Source organism: Euleptes europaea, chromosome 6 (genome assembly GCF_029931775.1).
Source record: "Euleptes europaea isolate rEulEur1 chromosome 6, rEulEur1.hap1, whole genome shotgun sequence".
Taxonomy (NCBI): Eukaryota; Metazoa; Chordata; class Lepidosauria; order Squamata; family Sphaerodactylidae; genus Euleptes; species Euleptes europaea.
Genome location: NC_079317.1, coordinates 75495448 through 75519715, shown reverse-complemented (window position 1 = coordinate 75519715; position 24268 = coordinate 75495448). Strand labels below are relative to the sequence as shown.

Below are 24268 nucleotides of genomic sequence, written 5' to 3'. Positions count from 1 at the left end.
AAGGGGGCTTCCAGCCCATATCAAGATGGTGGATCAAATCCTGGACTCAGTATTTCAAAGTGCTACACATGAATGATTAGACCACTGATGACAAACAATTTATAATAGTAACAATAGTAATAAAGTTGCAACCCTATGCACAGCCTAAAATCCACAGACATCAATGAGTGTTAGGGTTGCCAGATCTCTCTTCGCCACTGGGGGAGGTTTTTGGGGCGGAGCCTAAGGAGGGCAGGGTTTGGGGAGGGACTTCTGTGCCATAGAGTCCAATTGCCAGAGCGGCCATTTTCCCCAGGTGAACTGATCTCTATCGGCTGGAGATCAGTTGTAATAGCCGATCTCCAATTAGTACCTGGAGGCTGGCAACCCTAATGAGTGTAGACTGAAGAAACTCTGCATAGGATTGCAACTGTAGGTATATACGACCACTGATTAAAAAACCTTTCGATAGATTGAGGCCCGTGATTCATCCCCTAAAAAATTGTTAATTGTTTTAATAGACATTCACGGGATGTCAGTGCCATCTGAGAAGAAGCATTACTCCTCCTCTCTTACACAGGAGGGAATGCCTCTTCCGAGATGGCGCTTGCTGTGTTATGACTGAGGAGTGCATCATTTTAAAAAAAGAGAAGAAATACTCCCCCCCCTTCAGAACGGTTGGCTTAAGTTACTCGGAAGCTTATACAAATGTCACAAGTCGATGAAATTCCTGGAGTCTAGCAGCGGCATCAAGGACAACAGGAAGACCACCTTTGGAGAAGAAGGGCGAAAACGCATGGGAGGATTTGCCTTGGATGCGCCGCTCTTGAGATGCACCTTTCGCCCTTCTGAATTCTCAAAACTCTGCATGGAGGGGGAGAGGCTGATTGTTGAGTTCGCAGAACGTGGTTGGGGAAAACGCGTATTTAAGAGAGAAGCAAATCCGAGGCAAAACCTCCCCATGAGTATTTCACCCTAACAGGAGGGAATGCCTCTTCCGAGATGGCGCTTGCTACATGCGTGACCGATGAGTGCATCATTAATGTGACAGTACCCCAGAGATCTCCCGGTAATCATTGGCTTCTAGACTGCCAGGGAAGGAATTTCTGCCTAGCTACAAGCCTGCTCTGTGCCCTGGGTGACTGGGCTAAGAGTCCTGGAGCGTCAGAGTGAACGATAAACCATGATAGGAGAAACTGGATGAAACTGCAACTGTGCCGAGTCGCCTTTCTGTCTGTAATACAACCAGATATGCACAACTTGTTGATGTATCGTCGTAACTTGAATTTGGATAAACATCTCTTCCCCAGTATAATCGGGACTCAAGAGATTTCTGCCCATTAGGGCCTCTGAGTCAGCAGCTGCAGATGTTTTCTGGATAACGATCTCGGGTCTCCCTCTCCCCCGCGAACCCCTGTTTCACTGCAACATTAAAAAAAAGGAAAAAAAATAAGATGAAAAACTTCAGAAAGGTTGGCTGAAGTCACTCGGAAGCTGATGCAAATGTCACAAGTCGATGCAGTTCCAGGAGTCTAGCAGCGGCATCAAGGACAAAAGGAAGGCCAGCTTCGGAGAAGAAGGGCGAAAACGCACGGGAGGCTTTGCCTTGGATGCGCCGCTCTCGAGATGCACCTTTCCCCCATCTGAATTCTCAAAACTCTGCACGGAGGGGGAGAGGCTGATTGTCGAGTTCGCAGAACGTGGCTGGGGAAGACGCGCATTTAAGAGAGCGGCAAATCCTTGGGGCGAAAACGCGTGGTCGCTTGATCCTCCTTTAATCCCTGTTTCAGCCTGGATCGAACGCGTGCGGTTTCACCGAACGTGCATCCGATCCTGGCGAAAACAGGGATGAAAGGAGGATCAAGCGACCACGCGTTTTCGCCCCAAGGCAAAGCCTCCCCACGGGTATTTCGCCCTAACAGGAGGGAATGCCTCTTCCGAGATGGCGCTTGCTGCGGGCGTGAGCGACGAGTGCATCATTTAAAAAAAAAGCAAAAAAGATCAGATCAGATGAAAAACTCCTGCGCGGTTGGCTGCGGTTCCTCGGAAGCTGATGCAAATGGCACGAGTCGATGAAGTCCCCGGGTGCAGCAGCTGCCCGGCCGACGACAGGAAGGCCGGCTGGGGGGGAGGAGGAGGAGGAGGAGGAGGAGAGTGGCTTCCTCCCCCCGCCGCCAGGGGCGCCCTGCGGCGGCGCCTCAGCCCTGCAGGTACTGGGCCCGGAGGCGGCCGAGGCGCGTGCCGTGGCTGCGCACGGCGAGCGCCAGCAGCTCGTGCTGCTCCCGCAGGCCGGCCGCGAGGGCCAGGGTCTCGCGGAGGAGGCCGCGCGCGCGCCCCAGCATGCCCAGGAAGTGGCCCCCCGGGCGGCCCCCCTCGGCCTCCTGCCCCTGCCGGAACTTGCCCTCCAGCTCGCCCAGCGCCTGGTCCGAGCTGGCGTAGGCGTCGCCCAGCTGCGTGGCCTCGCGGCGCAGGTAGCGGCCGTAGCTCTCCTCGCCGTCCAGGTCGTAGGAGATGCTGCGGCGGAGGCCGTCCAGCGCCCGCGCCGCGTCCTCCACCTGCCGCCCCAGCAGGGTCAGCTCCTCCCGCAGGCTCAGGCCGGGGCCGGCCGGCCGCCCCGCCGCGCAGCGCGGGCCCCCGCTCACCCGGAAGAGCAGCTGGCACCGCTCCGGGTCGTCGTTCTCCTCGTAGTCGCCGTCGGGCACGAAGTAGTGGTGCAGCGTCCCGTTGGACATCTCCGGCTGCAGCGGGCCCTCGAAGCGGCCGCGGCCCGCCCCGGCCAGGCAGCTCAGCAGCCACACCCAGCTCAGCCGCAGCCGCATCCCGACGGCGGGCGAGACGGAGAGCAGCCCCCCCTTTGCTTTGGGGCTCGCCCCCCCTCCCGAAGGAGGCAGCTCAAGTCCTCTGGGGGGGTCTCATCGGGGCTGGGGGGGGGAGCCCCTGCCCAGCTCCCTAAAACCGAGAGCCCCCCTTTCCCCTCGACGGAGCTCTCCGGCAACCCTCTCTTCTGCACAGGGAGTTGCTTCTGATTTATTTCTCGGCGGCTTCTCCCGGCCACCTCTACCCCCTTTCCCCCCCCCTCCTTTCCACCCTCTTCTCTCTTCCAAGCTATTCAAATTTACAAGCAAAACGGGGGTGGGGTGGGGGGAGAAATAGAGAGCCGGGGTTGAGCTAGATTGACTGGAGCTGCTGCGACCGCTTGCTACTACTCTCTCTCTCCCCCCCCCCACTACATCTGGATTGGTGGTAAGGAGGGAGCTTGGGTTTTTGGCCCTAAGATCGCGCTGGCGGCTGGTTTGCTCTCCGGTCTCAAATTACACCGCCCGGTCCCATCACGGATGCCGGAGTCCAAATACCAAGTTTGGAAAGAAGCCTGGCGTCCCGCGCAGTGTCATTATTAAAGCGGCAGGATCATCTCTCTGGGACTCGGCCCTTTCGTCAAGTCAGGTGGAGGAAAGGAAAAAAAAAAAACACACCCTCCGAAGCTGAGGTTTATAGGAAAGGAGGGCGGGGGGGGGTGGGAATCCCAGCAGATCGTTGAACAAGGGAACGTTCTTGCCATGCTACTTTAGTTTGGAAAGAAATGTCCGCAGTATTTCCTGAAGAAATTCCAAGGGACGCCAGGAAATGTATTTTGAAGGCAGACATCTACAGAAACAGCAGGATTTAGTATGTGCGCACTGAGGTTAGAAGTTGGGAAACTGTCTCGTCAAATTGCTTTCCCTCTTTTTTTTAAAAAAAAGGTTTAAAAATCATTCCGTAGACTTTCTGTTTGCATATAGCCTATACTTCCAAGGCATGGATAGGTGCGAGCAGACAACTCCCTTAGGCAAAAGGTTCTGGTGGCAGGATAAAATCCAAGTGACAAAGCCATGGAACAAGCGCTTCATACAAACGGGCAGCTTCTGTGAGATTTCAGTTTAACATGACCATCTCTCTTGTTGGTAGGAGTATGGTCTGGGTTAGAACATTGAGCCCTTTAAGTTAATTAGGAACTGTGGACCTCTCTGAGCCTGTTTGGCAGGCAGAAGGTTCCAGATTCAATCCTGAATATCTCCAGTTAAAAGGATCAGATGAGTGACATGAAAGCTCCGCTTGAGACCCTGGAGACCCACTTTTAGTCAGAGTAGACAGATCTGATCTGCGGATAGTTCTAGAGGTTAGCTGTGTTGGTCTGTCCAGTAGCATCTTAGAGACCAACATGATTTTGGGGGTATAGGCTTTAGAGAGTCCAATCTTCCTTTGTCAGATACAGTATCTGACGACGATAGCATTGAGCTTTTTCACGTGCTCAACTTCTGATTGTCTTGGCGGTTGATCCACTAGCACTAGAATAAGTTTGGGTATGGTTCTTCCACACATCTGCCCTTCCTCTCCATTTTCACAGTTGTGGGGTCAGTTTATTTTCTTCTGCACTTGCTTTCAGTAATGAGGATTTTCAAGGGAGGGTGCTGTCATCATGGGTGGTGTCACAACACTCTCCCTTTAAAAAAAAGACAAATTATAATATATCGCTGGATAGTAAGTCTTTAACTGCTTCCTTTGCAGAGATATAAGGAAAAAGGTATATCTCTGCAAAGGAAAGGGATAGAGAATAGCTTTTTTTTTTTTAAAGAAAGCTGCAAATTTGGAGAACCTGCTGTGCCTATTGTTACAACACTCCAATAATATATTGATATTTTGGTTCCATTTTTTTAAAAATGAAATAAAAATCAGTCATCTTCAGGGTTGGGGGAGGAGAGAGCAATGTGACCACTACACTCCAATAACCAAATAGTAGGCTGTAGGTGGGTAGGAGTGGGTGGGACAAACCCAACAGAAATATGCTCGGGGGGGAAAAGCCAACTCAGAATTGGCTTCTAGAAAAACATTGGGGTAAAAGTCATCTCAAGAGAACTGGGGAAAAAAACCTGGGGAGAAACAAAAAACCTGAAGTGTAAACTAAAGGCACAAAGATGTATGTGGAAATTGGGGATAAACCAAAGTAGTATGGGGCCAGATGGGATATGGAATGGTATAGTACAGATCTCATCAGATCTCGGAAGCTAAGCTGGGTTAGTACTTGGAAGGGAGACCTCCAAGGAAGACTCTGCAGAGGAAGGCAATGTCCAACCACCTCTCCTTAATCACTTCCCTTGAAAACCTCACCAGGGGTCTCTTTAAGTCTGCTGTGACTCGATGGCACTTTATACACACACACATGGGGACAGAACCATGGAGAAAAGCACTTTGACTCTTGAAAGCTTTTACTCTGAAAACCGTGTTGCTCTCTAAGGTGTTACTGAACATGAATCTAGCAGTTCTGACCTGGACATATTAAGGGTCTGCTTCAGTATCAGCTAGCTTTGTTTGTTCTCTGAAGCCCGTCATTGGTAAACGCCAACATTTGGAAAATTCAAATGAATGAGAACAGTCCAAATGTGTTGTGTTGGGTGTCTGTATGTTCCATTCTGGTTTCTGCTAAATTAAGCGACCACAGACTGGGATGCTGCCATCTATAGGCAGCCTAACTGATCTGAGGGTTTCAAGCCAACCCCGTTTACTTTTTTTTTTTTTTAAAGCCTGAAAATTCACTGTGACTGTTCTGGAATGTGAATAGATTGCAGCCTTTCTAACACTTCCTTTAAACCTCAGAATAAGGTTTAAATGTCATAATAACCTTGGCAGAAACAACTGGAAAATGACCTTTTCCGTACGCTAATTGTAATAAAATAATTATGAGAACTGAAAAATGGTTGCACGCTCTTCAAAATTACAGCTTGCATTTTGTGTACTCGAGACTTCTAGCCTTCAACTGTTTGCTGACTGCTGCTGTAGAGTAATATCACTGCCATATCTCCCTGTGATGAGGACACAGCACTCATTGCTCTGAAGCCATTATGCTAGATGGACAGTGCAGTCCTAAGCATCACCACACTTAGGAGGGTATAGCTCTACTTAGGATTGTGCTTTATCTTAGAAACAAGGGCATTTAAAGCTGATTTTTCTAGTTTAGGAATCCATGTCCAGTAATTACTCTTTTTATCTCACTTGTCCCCGTCCATCCTTCCGTGAATGCAAGATGATGCCACTGTTCTCTGTTCTTTTGCAAGCACGTTCTTTCCATTTGTGGCAAAAGGATTGTGTCATTGGTTCAGCCTTTCTGGTCTTCCGTCTGGCCACTTCAGATCTGTAGGAATCCAGCCAATGATATGAGATTTTTACTTGTTACTGAGCCTGAAACCTACATGCCCTGCCCGTTTCTGCTTTGCATCATATATGGATTGTATCACATAAATAATAATAACCAGGCCAAAGTGCAAACAATCATATCAAAAACAGATGTAACTTGATTTGCCTATAGAAAAAACAACAACCCCGCTGCATCAGTGCTCATTTGATTGCAGAATATCTATTGGTTAAGATAGACAAAACCTAGAATATCTATTGGTTAAGATAGACAAAACCTGATTGTACAAAAGAGGGTAATTTCTCTGGTTAGAAAAGCCTGTGCTGAGTTACTTCATTCAAAACATTTATTTTTAAGGGGAAAGTGTGAGGCTCTGCCTGCTCTACCTGCAATGGCTGTTGGTCTGCTGTCTTGCCCTACTTCTGGAGGAAAGTTCCTGCAGGCCTCAGAATGGGAGGGGGTTGTGCCACCTGATTCCTCCACCTCCTGACTGGTCTCAATTCCTCCACAACCTGGAATCGCCAGCTCCAATTTCCTCCGTGGCCTGTTCTTGGGACTTCCTTTTTATCCTCTACCCATTCTCTGCCCACCTTGCTCCCTTGTATCCCTGACTTTTCCCTTCCCCCCTGGGTGCTAGGCTGTCCAGAGTCAGGTAGCTGACTATGGCAGGAGACATGGTCAGTGGATGTAGTCCAAGGTCAAATAATTCTGAATCCAAAGCGTCGAAACAGCAGAGGGCAAATCCAGAAAGTCATGTTTGCAAAGAGTCCAAAGTATAGCACAGCTACAAAGGCAGGAACACAATGGATGGTGATGTGTTGCTCCCATGCAAGGTTCTTGTTGCTGGCTGCTTGGTTAGGGAATTATCTCTCTGGGATAGATAAACCAGTTGCAGTTAATTAGGTTGTTCTGGCATTCCAAGCCAGGTAATCCATCTGCCTCAGCGCTGCTGTCAGGGATTGATCTATGTTTATTTGTCTTGGATTTCTTGTTGTAAATGTGTCCCCCTTTGTTCTAAAAGGACCCTAAAGGTGAGGCTGACTGCTGCTGGGTTTGAGGCATGGCTTGAGTTCCTGAGCTGGAGGGTTGACAGAACAGTGCTACAACTTCTGCTTGTGACAGCTCCTCTGTTATAACTTCTTCCTGCAAGTTGTCCTCTGTTACCAGCCTAGGGCTTGGATTGACTTCGTCCACCTCCTCCTCGTCTGAGGAGGTGTCAGCCAGCAGATCCATGACATAGCCTTTTGGTGGTTCCCACACCACTCACCCCTGTTGCCTTTCCACTGGTTTGATCCCAGCCTTATGCCCCTTCCCTGTGTTTCCCTAGCCTGGCCCACACCCATCTGGGCTGCCAGCTGAGTCTCAGTAATGTGGTATGGGGCAGTTGTTCATTCTCCTTTGTGATTCAGGCCTTTGGGAAGGCAGCTGAGGGTCTGTGGGGCTCCTGTTCACAGGCCCACATTCTTTGCGCTGTGGTTGTGGTGCTCACTTCCACACCTGCTTCTTAAGCAGTAGCATCTCCTGGTAGGTTGTAGTTGATCTTGTAGCTGTCTTGGAGGATATGTGTGCTGACTGGCTAGCCGCTTGACTGTCTGGAACCGGCGCAGGGCTTGACGTTGGGCCAGAACGCCATGCCAAGTCCGGATGAAAAGCAAATCCCCTGTTGCAAAGGAAGTGTAATATTATAGTGATGAACTGCACAACTTTAAGCCCTCCATGATAGATGTAGCCCACCATCCAATATAGGGATCCCCAACCTTTTGATCCTGCAGGCACCTTTGGACTTCTGACACAGTGTGGTGGATGCAACCACAAAATGGCCACCACAGGAGGTGGGGCCAACAGCAAAATGTCAGGGAGTGAGGATATATGTAACTTTCATAGAAACTCTTCAACATTTCAAACACAAAACTCTGCTTAACAGGATGGCTTTTTAAATGAACATATTGTTTACAAATATTTTCTTGCTTCCACACACCTTACCTTCAGTCATGCATTGAAGATCATGCGCCGGCAGCTGCTGCCAAGGCAATTTATATTTGAATCTGCCGAGCCAATCAGATCCCAAAGGGCTCATCAGAAGCCCTGGTGGGCAAAACCCCTGCCTGACCCCACACACTTTCAAAAAACACTTGGCAGATGCCAGGGCAGCTGTTAGCGGGTGTCACTGAATCCAGGAGTCACAGTAGATGGGTTACAGTAAAACACATATCTCCTAACAGGATGTTAGTATTGAACAAGAATAGGAAGAAACGTAGGGTTTATTATAGGAGAAAAGGTAAATTATTTGGGCAGCTAACCAAGGGATAAATCAGGAACAAATCGGTTTGGTAGACTTGGTTTCCTGGCAGAAATTCTCACAAAGGAAGGAACATTTGGTAACCTTCGCAAAAATAACAGGAGAATTATCAGTTTGCATTTCCTACTGGAACTAACCATTTCTTGCGTAGTGTTTGAAAACAGCAGAAGATAGTATATGCTGTTTAGCCCCTCCCCCAAAGTGGACAGAGGCACAACACTAGGTTTCTTTGACAGATGTGTTGCGGGTTCGTGTCCCATCAATAGCTGTGTGGTGCAGGAATGTCTGCCAGGTGAGTGACACTGACTTGCACTGTGCTGCAGTAAAGTAATTACAGTTTTTCCTGGCCAAAAGCTACTTAAAACAATTACCCTACTCTGGGCTAGGAACGGACAGCTGAATTCCAAAATATGGCCACATTGACCATTCTGATTTCCTCCAAATTGATTGCCTAATTCATTTGACTACAGAGCATCCTATTTTTATGCATTATATGTCAATAAGCCCTTCTTGGATTTACTTCCAAGTAAACATGCAAAGGATCAGGCTGCGAAATTGAAAGTTGCATAAGGAATTAGTATCCATTATACACTGTTACTCTTGCTTGTTTGGAGCTGTACCAAGTAAATTTATTTCATTTAGGAATCACTCCACTAAACTGATGCATAAATAAGTGCACCATGCAATGTACAGTAAAAATACTGGCTGTACATACTGTTACAGATTCATTTACAGTTTAAATACCTGCTGATATCTGCAACTTTTATCTTCTTCTCAGTCAGGTTATCTGATAATGTTCTGTTTTTCCCTTCCTCTTATCAAGGCAAGATGGTGGCAGTTGGTGAACAGAGGGGCCATGTCAGCTGGCACACCTGGAGCTAGATGGTGGACATCTCTCTAGATAGGAATACCACCCCCACCTCCACACACATACAATGTGAAAGTATCTGTGGGAAAAGATGGGGAAATATCTGTGGGTTACAGGATAACGTGTTTTCTTCTAGAAGAGTTTTGACAGAAAGTAGAAGTTACGCCTTCCACGTAGAGTGATAAATGTTCGATTATACAGGCCCTAAGGCTATTAAATCCCCGGCATGTCACAATTTTAAAACAATATGGTCTTTAAAGAAAGTAGCAGAAGTAATTTTTTTAAAAACTACAGCCACCTCAGTATGTTTGTGAGTTTTTCCCTTTGAGGGGTTGCTATAGGACACTATTGTTAGTGGGGTTCGTAGAACGACTATTGAAAAATGAAGAAAAAAAAGGTGAGATTTTACCTTGATTTAGCCTTGATATTCTGGAACTGTATGATGAATTGACTCACAAACTCAGAATGTGCGATATTTTGGAAATGTTAGAAAACTGCTAGATATCCCAGCTAAGAATAACAGAGCTAGCAATACCCTTGCACTGATCCTTAGTGAAAGAACAGTTAAGTAGCTGGCATGCTAAGGCTGCAGCGTCTCAATGTTGCCTTGTGCTCTCCATCTGTCATAGCCACCTGTTGTCTCTTGTTTTTGGTTTAGATTATGAACCTTTTTCAAGGCTCAGAGCCCACGCACGTTTGCGCCAGTACAGTGGGGCCCTGGCTAGGGCTTCTAATCCCCACGGTAATAAAATTGCTACTATTGCTACTACTCACTCCCATGAAGCTGTGCAGCTGCACAAATATAGGCCCTGAAATAATACAAAGACCCAGTTTCTTCAGTCTGTTGGAAACTGTAGAGCAGCGGAGAGGAATATTAAGGAGTAGGTGGCTAAAAGTGGCAGTCATGACATTGCTGTGAGTTGTTTTTCTTTCCAGAATTCTTAATTTCCCTGATGGGGTTTTGCAGGAGACAACTGGCACAGCTGAGCAAGCAATGCCTCCTACTCTAAAGCATAATTGATACTTAGTTTACACACAGCTATTTTCCTTGGCTTTTAGAATGTGGCTGCAGTCTATGACACATTTCCATTGGGCTAAATAGAAAGAAACTGGTTTAAGTGATTTGCAGTTCACTAGCCGGTATAGGATATATCAAAGGAAACAGGTCTGCATGTGTCACACTCACATGAAGACCTGAGCGTTTACAGCAGGCTCTGTTCCAAAGTCAGGATTTTTTAAGACATCAATGGAAACCGATTTTTATAGTGAATTTCCTCTGAATTTTTTTTTTTTTTTTGGGTAGGAAAGTAGTGCATGTATGTAAACAGAAATGTACATAATCTAGCAGCTTAATCCCAGTGTACAGCTGTTGTGGGCATACACAATTTGATCATGCAAGTACAGTTTTTTTGGCACATGCACAATAGCGTAGATAAGAGCAAAATGTGCTGTGCTGAATCTGGTTTGTCCCCAGTGTGACACCACTGAAGTCGGTGCCCAGTTTCTCCCCAGGACACTAATATAGCTACTGAAGTTGACGGAAGTTGTGCATGCTTGTCTGCCAGGAAAAGTGACCTCATGCTTCCTTATATTTAAAACAGTTCTTCGGGACTTGGCTACACAGATTAAAAAGGCTGTGCTTGCTTTTCTGTCCTTGCCTGGTCCTTTTGGAGTTATGGCAGTTTGACAAAGGCTCTATTCAGAATTAGAACTTCTATTTCAGTGTCTGGTGTTTGAATATTATATTTACATCTTATAAGTGTGAGAGATCCCCCTCTCTGAGTTTGCTTCTCCAAATCAGTTGCTCAGACGTTGATACAGAAACAATCGATTTATTGAAGCCTTCAGGAGATGAGACAGGCACAGGTAGAAAGTTGCAAGTGAGGGGCTATACGGGTTTACAGAATATATTGACTCCAGGGCACTGGGGCACTGGGGTTCACACTTATTGTTATGGGAAGTTACAAGCTTGGCATAATACAAAACATCAGACAGATCCCAGGAAGTCTGGGCGGCTATCACACTTCCAAGGCCGCATCGGCCTGAGGGAGTACTGGCAGGAAGAACAGCGGGGGGGGGGAAGATACATGGGCCATCAGGCCTGGCGCCTGAGACCAGAAGGTGTGAACTGCTTTTACGAGTTCACTGATAACACAGCAGGTGATGGAAAGCAGAGACACAAAGACAGAGACCCTCACATTCTGCCCCCCTTAAGGCCCCCCCCCGGGGTCCCCGAGAGGACGAGGCTTATCGGGATAAGCAAGGTGGAATTCCCGGACTAAGCGAGGAGCCGCCATGTGGGGTGCGGCCACCCATTCGTCATGAGCGGAGCCAAGGTTTTTCCAGCGAACAAAGTAAAACAGTTTCCCTTTCTTCCATTTGGAGTCTAAAACCTTGGATATTTCCAAATGGGTGTCCCCTCCTACTACGGTAGGAATCTCGTGTGCGGGAGGGGGGTGGAACTGGGGGGCTGCCACATAGGGTTTGAGGAGGCTTATATGAAAGACTGGATGGACTCCTTTCAAAGTTTTTGGGAGGTCCAGTTCCACAGTAACCTCGTTGATTACTCTGGTAATGGGGAAAGGTCCCACATAACGGTCGCTCAGTTTTTTGCAGGGGCGAAGAGAGCGGAGGTTTTTGGTGGACAGATAGACTTGCTCCCCCACCTTGAGTTCCCATCCCGGAGACCGGTGTTTGTCTGCTTGTTCCTTGTACTTGCTTTTTGCCCTTTCCAGATTTTTGAGCAACCATGGCCAGGTGGATTTGACCACCTGAATCCACTCCTGAAGGTCAGGGGTAGACTGGAGCTCTGGCGAGACGGGGGCAGAACCGAAAGGGCCGAAATCCGTCCCGTATATAACTTGGAAGGGACTAAAGCCGGTAGAGGAATGAGGCGCATTGTTATACGCATATTCGGCAAATGGCAGCAGGTCGACCCAGTCGTCCTGGTGGAAATTTACATAGCAACGCAAATAACATTCTACCACCGCATTTACTCGTTCTGTTTGACCATCCGTTTGGGGGTGATAGGCGGAAGAAAGGCCCTGCTCTTCCACTCCCATTAACTTTAGGAAGGCCCGCCAGAATTTGGCAACAAACTGGACCCCCCGGTCGGAGAGGACCTTCCTCGGGATCGAGTGTAGCCTGAGGACGTGTGTGATGAACAGTTTAGCTAAGCCCTGGGCTGAAGGAAGGCCTGCACATGGAACGAAGTGAACCTGTTTGGAAAAGAGGTCTGTGATAACCCAAAGAACCGTTTTTCCCCGACTCGGAGGTAGGTCGGTGATAAAATCCATGGCGATGACTTCCCAGGGACGGGAGGGGCTCTCAAGCGGTTTGAGAAGCCCTGGGGGTTTTCCCATCCGTTTCTTGGCTGTGGCGCAGGTGGGGCAGCTGCGCACATACAACTCTACATCAGATCTCATACCGGGCCACCAGAATTGTCTTCGAACCAGGTGAAGCGTTTTTATGAAACCAAAATGACCCGCTAGCCTGGCACCATGTACAAGTCCCAATACTTCCTTGCGAAGAGAGGAGGGGACGTACAGTTTCCCCCCTTGCACCCACCAAGTGTTGGTACGTTCCAGACCAGTGGGGAGGAGATGATGCTCCTCCTCCTGCAAGGAGGCGTCCCGGAGTCGCTGTTGGAAGGCTTCCGGGATGCCTTTGAGTGTAGGGGGGGTCTCCGGTGGTCGGGCTTGGGACCGGGTGGTGACGGCTAAGCTAGGAACTTCCCCTCGCTGCTCGGGAGTGAACAGGGAGTCGACTGGGCGATCGAAATCGTTGCGATACTGGGGAAGTCGTGACAAAGCGTCGGCTAGGGCATTTTCTTTGCCAGGGACATGTCTGAGAGTGAACCGGAACTTAGCGAAAAATTGGGCCCACCGAACCTGTTTGGCATTGAGTTTTCTAGCCCCCTTGAGGGCCTCAAGATTCTTGTGATCGGTACACACTTCGAATGGCAGTTCGGCCCCTTCCAAGAAGTGTCGCCATATGGTAAGGGCATGTTTGACCGCTGCTGCCTCCTTCTCCCAAATGGCCCAGTTGATTTCAGACTGGGAAAACTTCTTGGAGAAGTAGGCGCATGGTCTCAACCTTCCCCCCTCATCCCTCTGCAATAGGGCCCCGCCCATGGCTACATCCGAGGCATCCACTTGCACCACAAAAGGCTTGGTGCAATCTGGGTGAGCCAAAACGGGTTCGGATGAAAAAAGTAGCTTCAAACGTTCAAAAGCTAGCTGGCATTGGGGGGACCATTGCAAACGGGCTGAGGGAAGCGCGGCGCTAGCCCCCTTGTCCTTGGTACGCAACAGGGCAGTGAGGGGAAGCGCAACTTGGGCAAAGTTAGGAATGAAGTTCCGGTAAAAATTGGCAAACCCCAAAAACTGCTGAAGTTGGCGGCGGGTAGTGGGGGGTTCCCAGTCCCGCACTGCCTGGACCTTGGCGGGGTCCATTTCCAACCCTTGGTGGGAGATCACATACCCCAGAAATGTAATGGAGGGTTGGTGGAATTCACATTTGGACACCTTAGCATACAGTTTGTGCTCCCGCAGCCGCTGGAGCACCTCTCGCACTAGGCGCACATGGTCTTCCATGGTTTCAGAGTAAATAAGGATGTCATCGAGAAATACCACCACCCCCCGAAACAGCAAATCATGCAAAACCTCATTAATTAATTGCATAAAGACACTCGGAGCCCCCGAAAGTCCGAACGGCATGACTAGGTACTCAAACATCCCAAAACAACTGGAAAAGGCCGTTTTGGGTTCGTCTCCTTCTTTGATGCGAATGCGGTGGTAGGCTTCTACCAAGTCCAGTTTGGTGAAGATTCGGCCCTCCTTTAATTGTGCTAGAAGGTCAGGAATAAGAGGGAGGGGGTAAGCATTAGACTGGGTGACTGCGTTCAGTCTGCGAAAGTCAATACACAGTCTTAAATCTCCCGTCTTTTTCTTTACAAAGAAAGCTGGGGCTGAATAAGGAGCCTTGGAGGGGCGTATGAAACCCCTCGCCAGATTGACATCCAGATAGTCTCGCAACACTGTCTTTTCACTAGGGCTCATGGGGTAAACCTTTCCCTTAGACAGTTTGCCTTCCCCTACAATCTCGATGGCACAGTCCGTTTCTCTGTGGGGAGGCAGTTCGTCGCACTCTCTAACATCAAAAACATCAGTAAATTGCGAGTACTCAGAGGGTAATTGAGGAGAGACTGGGGCGGGGGACCCTACCAGTGCGGCGGCTGGAGTCCTGAGTACCCGTTCCTTGTCATGCAACCCACAGGGGTTTTCGGGGAAGGAAAGCACCCGTTTAACCCAATCAATGGAGGGATTGTGCCCCCTTAACCAGTTCATCCCTAACACCACAGGGGTTACAATAGGGGCGATAGTGAAATACAACCGTTCCCAATGTTCCCCCACGGACATAATCACGGCTGCAGTTCTGTGGGTCACCGGGCCCCGTTTAAAGTCACTCCCGTCCATTTGGGAAAAACGGAGAGGTCCCGGAAGCCGCTTGCGCCGGACACCCAACTTCTTGGCAGTTTCCTCATTTATCATGGTGCGGGCACACCCCGAGTCGACCAACGCGGGGACCTCTAACGGGGGACCCCCTTTGGGTAGGGACAGATGGACACGCACAAATACATTGTCCTCTTGGGCGCTTACCATCGGTGGAGCTCCTTGCACAACGATAGGGACGGTCTGCTGCGGAGCCCCCTCTACAGCAGACCGACGGCGTTTTTTGCCGGCTGTTCCCACTCTTCCTCCTCGCTGGAAGAGGGGGACGGGGTAGTGGCCTCCGGGGAGCCGTCCGAATCAAAGACGGTATTTGTAATCCGGGACCCCGATGGGACCGTAGAGTCGGATGCCCCATCCTGGGGACGTGCGTGGAGAGCGGAGGGTGCGCCGGAGCGCCGGCTCAGTGGTCCACTTCTGCGGCGAGGCTGGCTGTCGGCGGCCGGTTTCGTCGGCTCGGCCTGGGTTTGGCGGGGAGGGGTCGGACGGCCTGAGCGAGAGGGGCATTGCGATGCAAAGTGACCCTTTCCCCCGCAGATCAGGCAGACGCCGGCCTCGAACCGCTTGCGGCGTTCCGCGGCCGAGAGGACCCCGCCACCCCCTTGCCGGAGTTCCCGGCCACGGTCACCCCGGGGCCTGGGGTCTCGCCCAATCCGTTGCTTGGACAAGTTCAGGAGTTGTTTGCGATTCTCGATGTCAGCAGCATGGCGAACCCAACCTTCCACATCCGGGGGGTTCCCTTGCATGAAGGCCCAATGTTGGAGGTCTGGGTTGAGACCCTCCCTGAAACATTGTACCAAGGTAGCCTCACTCCAGTCCAGAATTCGGCTAGCCAGTGACTGGAACTCACTTGCATACTGCGCCACCGACTTAGTCCCTTGGCGCAGTTGCATCAGGGAGGCTTTAGCCCGCTCACCTAGAGTCGGGTCCTCAAAACGGTTTCGGAGTGCTACCATGAACTCGTCCAGGGTTCGCAGCACCGGCGAGCGGAGTTCATACTGCAACACCATCCAGGCAGCCGCCTCCCCTTGCAGTAAGGAAGCCACGTACTGCACCCGGGACTCCTCAGAAACGAAGGTTCGGCCTTGTTCCCGCATAAAAATGTCTACTTGGACCATAAAAAAGGTCAACTGGTCTCCCGACCCGTCATACGTGACTTTCAGGTCCCGACGGGCCGGGGGGGCAGGGGTTGCGGGCGGAACTACTGGCGCCCCGTCTGGGGGAGCACCGGCTGGAGGTTGCAATTTCAGCGCATCTAGGGTCGTGGCCATCTCACCCATTACGCGTTGCATGATCTCCATCTGCTCCTGCATAGCCCGGCGGTCTTCCTGCCACTGTTTTCGTTCTTCCTCCATGAGGGCCTCTTTGCGGGCCGGGTCCCCTTCGAGTCCCGTGCTGGGGAAGGCCAACCGGCGATCCTTCGCCGCAGTCCGCGAGAGCGACCAGCCCTTGGGAGAGTCCAGCCAATAAGTGAGCCCCCGGGGACGTCCGTCCCGATCTTGGTCGGGGGCGCGACCCTTCGGTTTCTTTGGCTTGGCTCCCTCCTCTTTAGGGTCCGGCTTCTCCGGCTCGTCCGGTTCCTTGGGGGCATCGGGGTTAGGGGTGGTGTCCTCGTCGGCTGACATTCTGTCCAAAGCGGTACAGCTGCAGTCCGAGAGGCAAGGACTTGCAACTTAATGTGAGAGATCCCCCTCTCTGAGTTTGCTTCTCCAAATCAGTTGCTCAGACGTTGATACAGAAACAATCGATTTATTGAAGCCTTCAGGAGATGAGACAGGCACAGGTAGAAAGTTGCAAGTGAGGGGCTATACGGGTTTACAGAATATATTGACTCCAGGGCACTGGGGCACTGGGGTTCACACTTATTGTTATGGGAAGTTACAAGCTTGGCATAATACAAAACATCAGACAGATCCCAGGAAGTCTGGGCGGCTATCACACTTCCAAGGCCGCATCGGCCTGAGGGAGTACTGGCAGGAAGAACAGCGGGGGGGGGGAAGATACATGGGCCATCAGGCCTGGCGCCTGAGACCAGAAGGTGTGAACTGCTTTTACGAGTTCACTGATAACACAGCAGGTGATGGAAAGCAGAGACACAAAGACAGAGACCCTCACATTAAGGTCCTAAAGGACCCTAATGACTTTGTGGCAAATATACTCAAATGGTAGGCTGGGACATGATCATGGCAGCATTATGAATGTGCTGTGATCGAGTCATAGCAAAGCATCTTGCCTTTTTTTTAAAAAAAGTTTTTGTTTTGTTTTAAGGAATGGTATGGTGGATGTGCCCGAAACTACAAATGTATTGGAAAAAGATCCGTGGCGAGATACAGGCAATGCTCAATTTAAAACTCAGCCTGGATCCAAAACTTTTTCTATTGAGCATAGTACCATCAGACCAGCAACATATAAAGACTTGCTTAAACATGCCACAATGGCAGCAAGAGTAGTTCTTGCAAGGAGATGGAAACAAATGGCTCTGCCAGAAATAGACGAATGGAAAGAAAAGGTGCTGGAATATGCATATATGGCTAAGATGACTTACTTGATGAACTTAGACGACACGCAAAATGTCGAGCAATTTAATGAGAAATGGTTACCATGGTTTATCTATATGTATTCAAATATTTAACTCTAGCTTAATCTTTCTCCTTTTCATGTGAGCAAAAGTTCTCTTTATGTATAAACACCTTAACGACGATTATCTTTAGAGAAATTGACTTTAGAGAAATTGATAGTATCTTTAATACTATCTTATTTAGACCGGCTGTCTAATATGCATAAAAATATATCTGATTACTTTTTTATCGAGCAAAAATAGAATAGAAACCAATATTCTGAATCAGCTGTAGTAGGTATAATTTTGGTACTATGTGTGTATATTAATGATTGAGACAATATTGTTTACTGCGAACGGATGCAATTTTTTCTCTCTTCCCCTTCTTTCCCTTCTGCATCTTGCCTTGATAGGAGGAGAGCCAGCATGATGTAGTAGTTAAGAACAGTGGTTTGGAGCGGTGGACTCTGATCTAGGGAACCGGGTTTGATTCCCTATTCTTCCTCATGACTGGCGGAGGCTAATCTGGTGAACCGGATTTGTTTCCCCACTCCTACACATGAAGCCAGCTGGGTGACCTTGGGCTAGTCACATTCTCACAGCCTCACCTACCTCAAAGGGTGTCTGTTGTGGATAAGGGAAGGTGATTGTAAGTCGGGTTGATTCTGTCTTAAGTGGTAGAGAAAGTCGGCATATAAAAACCAGCTCTTCTTCTTTTCTCGGAGTGAACCACTTTAGGCTGAAGAGGTGTGTGCATGGTTAAAAGATATCCCATGGTCCTCATAAATTGACTTTCAGTATGGCTTCATACTGGGTTCTTGAGGTTCAGTGCTTTCACTGAACAGTGTTTGCCTATGTAATGCAAATCTTAGGCCACTAGTTAGAAGTTACCAGAAGATAGTAGGTGCTGGGCTATCTGAAGACCCATGGCTGGATATCTATGATTAGTATCGTCTCTTACACAGCTCACAGAAATGGACTTTATGAGATTGTGGTGTCGCTGGGCACTGAGACCATGAGAAATAATACTGAAGTTTTGTACTTAAAAGGTTCTGCAGACACAAAATACCTCCTACTTTCTGTTCCAGTATAAAACTGAAACCCAGAATGGATCTGCCTGCTACAGTTAGGAGATGGTGGTAGTAATGATGATGGTGATGGAGAAGAAGAAATTAGAGAACTCAGGCTAGGATCATGTCATAGATCTGTCATAAAGATATATTGGTCCTTGGTTATCACATTTGCTGACCATAATCAGATGATATATGATTAATTGAACCTCACTGTTTGCTAAGGATACTTCTGAGAAATTGGCTCTATATTGGGCCAGTACAGAAAGAATTTCCAGTGTGGGATAGTGATTAGTGTGTTGAACAAGTACCATGAAGATCTGGATTTAAATCCTCACTGGGCCATCAGCTACTGTTACCATGTGTCCTACTGCTCTGCGCATGGAATGTGGAATTTTCATCTGTTCCTGCAGCCCCTGCTGACCCCAAGAATTTTTCAGAGACACAGGACCTGTGTAGAGGAATCTCTGGGGCAGGGAATTAGCAAATTGTAAGCAATCAAAATGATATGAAGCACTCACTGTCAATGTCCAGTACTAAACACTCACGAAATAGCATGTGACTCCAGGCATCCAACCAATAAGCAAGTTGCTCCACTCAGGGAGAAACCATGGCTCAGAGGCAGCCATCTACTTAGTATGCAAAAGGTTCTCGGTTCACTTCCTGGTATCTCAAGTTAAAAGAATCAGGCAGCAGGTGATATGAAAGGCCTCTGCCTGAAACCTTTGAGAGCTGCCTGCCTGTCAGAATAGATAATGCTGCCCTTGATAAACCATTGGTCTCAGTATAAGACATCTTCATTTATTATGTGTATGTGTGTTAAGAAGGAAGTGAGAGGCCAAAGAGTGAGAATGCAATGATCCTTGAATGCTACTGATCCTTGAAGGTCCAAGTGAAGGGTGCAAGCATGCTGGACAGGGTCAAAATATCCAAGAAGCAAATAATTCTAAAGGATTCCTCCTTTAGGCAAAGCCATGCATCAGTGCAACTGCTTAGGACCTAGCCAGCTCCACAAATCCAGACTGCCTGAAGTTATCAAGTGTGTGCACAGCCAGGTCTCTGAGCAAGAAAACACAATTTGGGTAAGGATACTGTGCCCAATTATAATGTAGCAACAGAGTGCAAAAGTCAAAATAGGTTATTTAAATTGCTAAACTTGGAGAACAGGTATGGAAACTGACTGGTTAAGGGTGGTGGTGGAGAAAATTCTTGGGAATAATTCCAAATAAAGTAAAAGGTGGAGAGGGGTGAGTGTTTGGGCCAGTCTCAGCCTAATAATTAATTTGGACCTGCTGGTCAAATAGCCCAAGGCAGGAAACAAAACTAAGGCATACCCATATATGGGGATAGTTCCTGTGCTTGAACAATGGCAAAGCTAATATGACAGTTTCTGCAAGTGACTAAAGGCACACTGATTAATTATTGGAGGTCCTTGATTGATAAACGCGGGGCGAAGTGAGATTCCACCCTGGGATATCAATTATACTCCATTTGTGTGTGTGTGTAAAGTGCCGTCAAGTCGCAGCCTACTTATGGCGACCCCTTTTTGGGGTTTTCATGGCAAGAGACTAATAGAGGTGGTTTGCCAGTGCCTTCCTCTGCACAGCAACCCTGGTATTCCTTGGTGGTCTCCCATCCAAATACTAACCAGGGTTGACCCTGCTTAGCTTTTGAGATCTGACGAGATCAGGCTAGCCTGGGCCATCCAGGTCAGGGCATACTCCATTTAGTTCAATTGAATTAGGTGCAGACCTGCTTCCTCTGCTGTCTGTTTAATGCCTCATCCTAGTGCCAAACACAGACGCTGATCTTGGCACTGGGACTGGGCAGTGTGGTGGGGTGTGTGGTGGGGGTTATGGAGCAGAAGCAAAATGGAAGCACCTTCCTAACACATTGAGTGATCTTAGACTCAATCTCAGACTTACTATGTCACACAGTTGTTGGGAAAAGTCAATGTGTGTGTGTTAAATGGAACCTTGCACATTATTGTTAGCTCCTTCGAGGATCAGAGAAGTAATAAAAAGGTCAATATTTTAACTAATAAATTCAAGGCAAAATGGAGTTAGGCTGGCAGCTAGATGACTGCATTTTCTCTGGAAAGTCTCTAGGATATCTTTGCCAGATGCTACTCACCAATAATTTCCCTTTGAGTTTTTTTTTTTTTAATGTATCTCCTTGACCCAGAAACAGGCTTAGGAACTCATGAATTGGTCTGATCTGGAATTGGTTTTGTGATAAGAAATTGCTGTTGAGTTACATTCCATCATGAAAAATCCAAACTACTTATGGAGCAGTCCCATAGAGCTCTGTGAATTCTCTTTGGGATGGGATACCTCTGAAGTTAAATGCTTTGTGAATCATGCAACCCTTTAGTCATGCTTGATTTGTTCCACGTGCCTGCCCACATTGTAGCAAGATGCATGTTCATGACACAGCAACATTTGTAAACTTTATGATGCCAAGATACAATGGGGTAGTCAGGAATGGAATTAGCTGCATCACTTGTGTAAGGCTAAATCCTTCACAGTTTTGTGTAGGTTCTTGGTCAAGTAATCACACACACAAAGAAGTCACTGTATCATGAAAGTCCATGTGTGCATCCCTTAAACATCTATCTCTGTCTTTAATAGACTTGAAATGCAGTTTAATAAATCTACCCAGATGAGTTCATTTCACAATTTTATCCCTCTTCATTTGTTTAAAACATTTATTAGCTGCCTTTCTATCTTACAGAACTCAAGGTGGCTTACAATGTAAAAAGAACATAAAAATACATAAAAGACGAATTAAAATCACAATTTAAAACTGTGGATAGGCAGAAAACGAAACTAATGGAATGCCATCCTGAATAAAACTTTAAAATAGGGCACATTATACAAATGAAGAACATGACCAGCAAACATATAGTTTCATCAATTAAAAAAACCCAGTTAAAATTTTTCTCCCCCTTTAACAAATATTATGATAAATTTCTACATGTCAGATGGTGTTAAAATCAGGTGAAGAAATAATGGCCGTAGCCAGCTCTATGTTTATTTCCCTAACACTCACTGTGGACCTTTCCACAGGCTTTTAATGAGTCATGTAACAGTGCTCTCATTCAACAGCACCAACACTGTGTTATTCTGCTGTCCCTGAAGTTTGCTTAGAACATAACTGAGAACTCATGCTTCCTGGTACAATGTACGATTTAAACCTGCTCATGTGTGAACCAGGAGCTAATTTATTATATGAATCGCTTCAGTAGCCATCAGGTGAAAGTCTGCACACTGATGGAGCTCTCTGGGGCTAATAGCCACTTGCCCACAAAAGCTGCAAAGCATTTATTAACCTTAAAGTCCTACGGAACTCTTTGACGCTTCAAAAACATTTTTCTGCTATAGACTGCAGAGCTACTATTAGGTCTGTGGCTCAGTAGCTGAGGAATTGGCTGTTTGTCTACAATATTAAACAACTGCTGCCTAATTCAGACATCACCGCAGCCTTTGGCACGATCTTAACCGAAGGGCTATAACTCAGTGTGAGAGCCCTGCTTTGTCTGCAGAAAGTCCCACATTCAAATCCTGGCATTTTAGTTAACTTATTAACTTCATTAATACCCCACCGTTCTCTCCAATGGGGATAGGGTTGCCAACCTCCATGTAGTAGCTGGAGATCTCCTGCTGTTACAACTGATCTCCAGCCGCTAGAGATATGTTCACCTGGAGAAAATGGCTGCTTTGGCAATTGGACTCTGGCATTGAAGCCCCTCCCCTCCCCCAACCCCGCTCTCCTCAGGCTCCGCCCCCAAAACCTCCCACCGGTGGCAAAGAGGGACCTGGCAACCCCAAATGGGGACCCAAAGCAACTTACATCATTCTCCCATCCTCCATTTTATCCTCACAACAACCGTGTGAGATGGGTTGGGCTGTGAGTACGTGACTAGCATACTCATCATTTTGGTCATATAATGAGACAAGAGTCACTAGAAAAGACAGTCATGCTAGGAAAAGTTGAGGGCAGCAGGAAAAGAGGAAGACCCAACAAGAGATGCACTGACTCAATAAAGGAAGCCACAGTCCTCAGTTTGCAAGATCTGAGCAAGGCTGTCAAAGATAGGACATTTTGGAGGACATTGATTCATAGGGTCACCATGAGTCAGAAGAGACTTGACGGCACTTAACACACACATGTGACTAGCTCAATATCACCCATGGCAGAGTGGAGATTTGAACCTGGGTCTCCCAGATCCTAGTCAAATACTCTAACCACTACACAGTCCTGTTTAAAAGGATGAGGTGGTAGCTTAGGTAAAAGGCTCGAGTGTTGCCATATGCACTGCCTGACCTCCCGCCCTGGTCATGGCAACCACATCAGAGACTCACTGTACTGTCTAAGTGTTTATAGCCCACTGCTCTGGGCTAGCGCTCTGCTGCATAACCAGGCTGTCCAGGACAAGAGATCGGGTCACCCCTGCAGAACCAGCCAAAGGGAAGCCATGATCCTGACTGTCTCCTGATCCAAAGGGAAGCCATTACACTGAAGCGAGAGCATACCGTCACTCTCTCTCATGCAGTCCCCCCCCCCAGTATCCTGAGAGAAAATCATCCACTGCAATCTGCATCAATACTCCTCTGCTGCACCCCTGGAGTGTAAAGATTCACACCTTCCTGAGGTACTGTCGAACATGAGAAGATCGAGTCAAGACATCCCGGAGATATGTAAATCATTGGTACCAGCTTAGTTTACAAATTGCCACTTTGCCCACTCTCTGTAGCTGAAGTCTTTGATCCCTTTTGTTGTAGATAGGAGCCATCTGGGGAATCTCAACCCCCCCCCCCCAGAGAAGGGTATATTTTGCCCTCCCCGACAGAGCAGTAAGGTTCTTCTTGGTCCTGCCCTACCTCTCCTTATATCGTGTGTGTTGAGTTTTGCGGAGCTCCACACACACCCCTCCTCTCCGGTGACTTGGCTGGCTCAAGTCTCCGATACATCCGTCTCCCATTCCCAGCTATATTTCATTTTGTACCTCTATGCCACGGATTTTGGACATCTTCACTTCTAGATCGGTAACGTATCACCCAATCAACAATATCCTCTTCTTGAGAAATGTCTCGAATCCTACCTCCTTTTATTCTTAGTTTCTTGTATGTATGTATTGCAGCACTGAATGAATGAATATATAAACACTTTTCTTCTGGAAATCCTTGGTCTGTCGTTATTCTGAGATTCACTGAAAACAACCCTGGTATACATTGGGTGATTCTGCTATATAAATAAATTAGTGCCGCTGCTCATGCTAATTTCCCCAATCAAAGAGCAGTTTCGGTAACACAAGAGTTTAGACAACCTCTGCCAATCAATACTGATAGTCTACCAAGACATTTTCATGTATACTGTTGTGGGAAAAGAACTTTAATGAAAGCAATGCCTTCAATCCATTTTGAGTAGACAACGGAAAATATGCAATGAAAAATATTCTGTATGAAGCATATAGAGAACAGTGATTAGTACATTCACTAATCATTGCAGGGAAAAAATCCTAACTTTTTCTTCAATAATGCTAGCAGTAATAGCACAATAGCAGATACAATAAACCCTTAGACAGGACTACAACTCTCTGAATTAGTTATTTAAAGGGCCTCCATAACTTAGGTTTATGGCCTCCTGTATCAGTTGCTGAGAAGAGTCTGTGGGGAAATTCAGTATGACAAATGATTCCCATAAGACCATCAATCACTGGCAATGTTGTGTCTTGGATGTCTGATTCATTGTCTGTCATCCATGCTGTGGCATGACCTATGATTAATTTCCATTATGAGCAATATACTTTGCTTGTT

The 24268-nt window shown here is 47.7% G+C and overlaps 1 protein-coding gene across 1 annotated transcript; it reads right to left on the bottom strand.

Annotated features, from left to right (window-relative positions):
* Positions 1-2177: 2177 nt before the first annotated feature.
* Positions 2178-2798, bottom strand: FIBIN (fin bud initiation factor homolog). The gene has a single exon (XM_056852119.1). The coding sequence runs from the start codon at positions 2796-2798 to the stop codon at positions 2178-2180; it is 621 nt and encodes a 206-aa protein (XP_056708097.1).
* Between the last annotated feature and the right edge of the window lie 21470 nt (positions 2799-24268).

Excerpts from the sequence above, each read along its gene's own strand:
- FIBIN (XM_056852119.1), bottom strand. The coding sequence starts at position 2,798 with ATGCGGCTGCGGCTGAGCTGGGTGTGGCTGCTGAGCTGCCTGGCCGGG.